Source organism: Camelina sativa, chromosome 9 (genome assembly GCF_000633955.1).
Source record: "Camelina sativa cultivar DH55 chromosome 9, Cs, whole genome shotgun sequence".
In the NCBI taxonomy this organism is placed as follows: domain Eukaryota; kingdom Viridiplantae; phylum Streptophyta; class Magnoliopsida; order Brassicales; family Brassicaceae; genus Camelina; species Camelina sativa.
In genome coordinates this window covers 940,042-946,099 of record NC_025693.1, presented here as the reverse complement: position 1 = coordinate 946,099, position 6,058 = coordinate 940,042, and the positions used below count along the sequence as shown (strand labels likewise).

Sequence of the window (6,058 nt, the reverse complement as noted above, 5' to 3'; positions counted from 1 at the left end):
CACCGGCCAACATAATCCAAAAATCCAACATTAAACCATCATCACTCTCGAGGTCTACATTCCGTCGTTATGTTCATACTCACGTTCTATACATTGCTTGCTCCCAACTCTTCCTCTCTTAGGTCGCAACCTTTGAGCCATACCGATCTCACTCTCAGACCAGCATCTTTGAGTTATACCATCTCACTCTTGGACCACAATTCTCAAGATCTCGGTATCAGGGGAACTACNTTCGGCTGCACCACGCCACATGCGACACAACTAAAGCCTACACTGGTACCCCTCTCGGTAACCGCTCCAACAGCACGCCAACCGATCCGCCAAGCGATCATCTCGACCCTGGGCTCCACCTGCTGCAACCCCACACCTGGGTTCCCAGCACCCCCGGCACGCTCACCGGCTAACCCCCTCTGGTCCCTCCTGATACGCTTGCGACCCTCTGACGTACCTCCTCGTGGAACTCTAGACCACACACTCGCTGGCCTCGAGACCCACCCGACAATGACCACGACCACGTCCCCGTCCACGACAAACAACTCAAACACCTTAACCACTGATCTTCCAAGAACAGAGGCTAACAAGCATAAAACAAATCAATACCACACAAAGAAACATAACAATAACTCACCGTGGAATCTCATTGAAGGGTCGAAGAGGATGTTCTAGGACTCCATGCCACAAACAATTGACTAACTCACATAATCAATCAAGACATGCAATCCCAAATATCACAACAGAAACCTAGTGAACCCAAACTTAGAACCATAAGGGCTCTGATACCAAAATGAAACGACCGACCTTTTTTTTTTTAATAAATAAATAATAAATAATAATATAATAGTTAACTACAACTAGTGGTCCCATACCCACTAACCACCTAACCACATTCACAATCCAACAGCGGAACAACATACCAATAATTATCCAATAAAACAATAACCAATAACCAAATAAATAATATCCAGCATTAATTCCAAACATCATAAATCAAATAACCAGCAATCCTAACAATGCTCTAAGACTCAATTCTAGCAACCTAACAATGCCAGGTAACCATACAATCAAGTCCCTAGAACATCCTCCTCTTCATTGCCTTTGATTCCACGATCACACTTTGCCTTTACCTGCACCACAAACACAAATTGAGATGCATGAGTATTTGATAAACACTCAGTGAGGCAATCCTCCCATCTACTGGGCTATACACACAAGCAATAAGATCTCTACATGCCACAAACAACAATCAATAAAACAAACCAGGCAATATACATAGCATGCAACATCCATCGTAACTGAACAAGGGGTGTCGACCGACACCAGATGGTGTCGATCGACACTGACTATCTGGTGTCGACCGACACCAAACTGGTGTCGACCGACACCCTGCCCGACACTCCCGAAAACCCTAGTTTGTGTCGACCGACACCTCCACATGGCATCGATCGACACTCGCCAAAGTCCCGAGCCGTCCTCGCGTTGGTGTCGACCGACACCCCAACTGGTGTCGACCGACACCGATGCCGAGCAGCGATTTCCCTCGATCAGAAACTCCGAATCTCGCCTCCAATCTTCTCCAATCCGCTCCTTGCACTCCCAGAAGCCAAACCCAGCCACAACAGCGACGAAATACCATAGGAAACTCAAAGAAACAACCACATAAGCACCAAATCACATAGAATCTAGAGATCTTAGCTTAGATAAGCCATGGTCATGCACTCACCTCTTTCAAGAAGATTCTGACCAACAAGAACGAATTCCCTCACTCCTAGCAAGCTTCTATCACCTTCCCAGCCTTAGATCTCCCAAGAACAGCAAGGAATCTCTCAATCTCTTCCCAAAAGCTCAAGAACACTTTTCTCTCCTTCTTTTTCTCTAAAAGCGGCCAAATAACCCCAAAAACACGACCCTAGGTCGTTTCCCCTCTTTTACACTCGATTTAGGGGTTTCCTAAACCAACCACGCAAACCGGACAATTAAAATTGAACCGACCAAACCGGCCACAACTGGTGTCGATCGATGCCTCACTAGAAGGTGTCGATCGACACACTTACCAAAATACCAAAAATTGGGTTGCGGGTGTTACACGTCTTTAACTGGCTTTGGTACATAAACAATGACGGAAGGCTCCGTCGAATTTGCAGTGGCTGTTTTCACATTTTTCGAATTGTCTATAGATGATGGCACAATTGTTATTGCTTAAACACACACCTGAGAAACGGTTGCTCCGTGTCTTGCATATTTTATCCGCCAAACCCGTCTCTACATATACAAAAACACATTTGAGCATATGTGTGTTACTTAAAAATTAATGTCTATAATAAAAAGGCATACTAATTATGATATAACACCTAAATTCACATATTGGAATGTATGATAATTTAGTTACTATATAATGACATGAGTATTGTACATGTAGTGGCAGCAAGAAAGATAAAAAAGATAAAGAGAAGCAGTGGTGGACCCATGTTATGGTTTGTGGTGGCAGCTGTCATCAGTAATATTTAAAAACCTACAATTTTTACACTATGCAAAAGAAGTTTAGTGGCAAAATAGCTTGAGAACAAGCTAAAATCTGTTTAAGTTAGATAGTTCGACTCCACCTGTGACAATCTGCCACCACTAATAATTTTTTTTGAGTCCGCCCCTGAGGAGAAGAGATGAAAGAACACAGTTTGAGAGCTTCATTTTTTTTTTTGAGAGAGAAGGAATGAATATTCTCGAGAGATTGTTGGAATTAATTAATTGTTGTGTAGGAACATAAATTATTGTTGGTGGCACTATATATATATATATATAGGCAACAAAGACTCAATATCTTACATATTATTTTAATTTTGTTGATAACCACCTTATAAAAATTAACCTATAATATATATATATATACTTCTTTTTGACATGTATTTTCTAAAAAGAACTTTTAATACATCTTTATCTATTTGATTTGATTGAAGTATGTTACTATATCTAAAAAACATATTCTTTTGAAAGCAAATTATCTTAAACTAAAAATAGCTGTAAGATAGAAATCATTCCAATATTTTTTTTTGTCTTTTTATCACATATGCCATATATTCTTAAAATGTATTTCTGTATTTTAATAAACATAATTCATATGAAATTATAATTAGATATTATTTTATGATATTATTCTAATCAAAGCAGATTCCTCTATTACATATTGCTTTGAAATAGTGTTTCCTTTACATATTTATTTAACCTGATTTATTTCTCTTTTTTTTTTCTTTTCATTTAAGGGGCAATTTGCCACATGACCAATTCTACAAATGAAACGAAGAATATAGCATATTAATGATGAAAATTAAGTCAGTAACCAAAGCCCATTGCAAAATTACCAAAGGAGCCCAGCGTGACATGTACGCGCTGCTAGCCAGGAGTTGTGATGTGATGACGTGGGAAGTCTATCTTGGTAGGTTTTATAGTAACAACATGTCCAATTATTTTAAAAATTTTGAAAATAGAATAGAAATATGTATACTTAGTAATTTGTTTAACTTCTAATTACTATTTTTAATTACTCATTAATTTTTGCAACTTATAATTTATGCAAGACAAGACAAATTAAAACCATAAGATACAAAAAAAATACCCAAATTGAATGTGAACAAGAGAATGGTTCATATTAATCGCTTGATGAAGAAGGAACACTAAACCCTTGAAGACATAACATTGACAACCCAAACTGTCAAACTTAACACCGAACAAGTATAAATGATAACATTGAATATTTATTTTTTAAAAAATATTCAAAGCAAATATGATAAAAATAGAGTTCTAGTTAAAAAAAACAGAAGAAAAAATGGAAAGAACACACATGTGTATAGACGTGTGTACGTGTGCAAGAAGAGGAGAGAGGGATGTCATTTGATTGTGCAACTGTAGATGATGCAACAGGGTTACTTTGGTAATTATTATATAAAATACAGCTAATATAAATTTTTAATGGTTAGTGTAGTTATGGAGTGAATTATAGATTTTTTTTAGTTATTGCTGCCAAATTCCCTTCATTTAAATAAAAAAGTTAAATATGATGTACTCATAAAAGTTTAGATAATAAATTTTGAGCTAGGGATTGCTTGCAGCCCCTTATTGGAGGTCATGTGTAACGTCTCGACCGACACCTTGTTTAGTGGGCCCCATGTCTATTCCCGGCTCATGGATCTACTTTTCTTAAATAGGCCTTAAATTCTCTCGCTAAGCCTGCAGGTCCACCCATATCCGACGGTTGGTTTGCTACGTCTGGGAGGCTTTAAAGACTTGTTTACCGTCCATACAAATAACCACATGATTTTTCTCTGTGTTTTGTCCTCACTCGTACAATTCCGACAATCACTTCTCGGAAAGTCACCCATCTTGAAACTACTCCAGCTCAAGCACGCTTTAACTCTAGAGTTATCTTTAGGACCCTTGACCAAAAAGATAATTGGCACTTTGGTGATATAGGTAACCAAATCAATTTATTTAAACCTCCCCACATGTCCCTCAAATCAGGATGTCACACCATATAATGGTACAAATCTTCCATATATATATATATATATATATATATATCCACACTCTCATTTCGATCTCCATTATTGTCCTTATTTACTTATCTGTCTTTTTGCAGCCAACTAGTCCAGCAAAATGTTTTGACCAATATGGAGCTCAGTATTTAAGAGAGACATCCAACTTATGTTCAGAGTATGGTTCTAAGAGACTCGAGATATAGTGGAGATATAAATTTTTTTGCTTGATTTCCCGGGTTGGAATCTCTTTTGAGGCACAAATTTTACGTCAGATTGGTGAAGTCTGAGCCAGTTCACTTGACACAAAAGTGGTTAGCCTAATTATGTTCCTAATTTTGATTAATGCAGATGCGTTACACTTATATATGCTTTTGGCTATGTAATATGTTTATAACCAAAAAATAAAATATATATTATGCGGAATCAGTATATGATTATTAGAATATGATGTGTCATTGAATTATATTTTGAAGAATTGCAAAAGATATTATAAAATGTGGTATCACCAAATTTTCTATATATTTATCATGGACGTTAGATCGATCCTCAGTTTTTACTTTGTAATAATTTTAACACAACAAGTTAGTCTAAGAAAGCATCTATATAAGCTTTTGTTTTGAATATAACATTGATTAAAATTAAAAGAAAATTTTATTTTAATGTTTAAATGACTATATTATTTAATTAATAGTAAATTTACATTATTTTTAGTTATTTTCAAGAACAAATAAATCCAAAAAGAGAAGATAAAAACATAAATTTAACAAAGAGTGTCTATAACTCAATATATATATATAGATATATTCTACAACAACCACATAGAAAAAATTAAAAATACAACTGGTCCTTGATAATATTATGATAGTCTTTAAGAGGCTTTGGTGCATAAACAACGAAGGAAGGCTCCGACGAATTCGCAGTGACCGCTTTCAAATTTCTCGAATTGTCTACAGATGATTGCACAATTGTTTTTCTTCAAACACACACCTGAGAAACGGTAGCTCCGTGTCTTGCATATTTTATCCGCCAAACCCATCTCTATATATATATATATATATACACATTTGAGCATATTCGTGTTACTTAGAAATTAATGTCTATAATAAAAGATGTATACTATTTGTGATATAACAACTAAATTCACATACTGGAATGTATTATAATTTAGATACTATATAATGACATGAGTATTGAACCTGTAGTGGCAGCAAGAAAGATAAAAAAGATCAGGAGAAGGGATGAAAGAACACGGTTTGAGAGTTTCATTTTTTTTTGAGAGAGAGAGGGAATGAATATTCTCGCGAGATAGTTGGAATTAATTAGTTGTTGTGTAGGAACAAGAACTGTTGTTGGTGGCACTATATATATATATAGGCAACAATGATTTAATATCTTGCATAATATTTTAAATTTGTTGATAACCAACTCATAAAAATTATCCTATTATATATATATATATGTATACCTCCTTTTGACATGTCTTTTCTAAAAAGAACATGTAATATATCTTTAGGGTGAATTACTCAAACGTT

The 6,058-nt window shown here is 35.8% G+C and overlaps 1 protein-coding gene and 1 pseudogene across 1 annotated transcript; both read right to left on the bottom strand.

Moving 5' to 3' along the window:
• LOC104714883 overlaps window positions 1-3,374 on the bottom strand; it is a 26,985-nt pseudogene extending 23,611 nt beyond the window's left edge.
• LOC109126327 (defensin-like protein 8) lies at window positions 5,395-5,792 on the bottom strand. The gene is made up of 2 exons (XM_019229827.1): window positions 5,723-5,792; window positions 5,395-5,564 (listed from the first exon to the last, which is right to left on the bottom strand). The coding sequence occupies exons 1-2, from the start codon at window positions 5,790-5,792 to the stop codon at window positions 5,395-5,397; spliced, it is 240 nt and encodes a 79-aa protein (XP_019085372.1).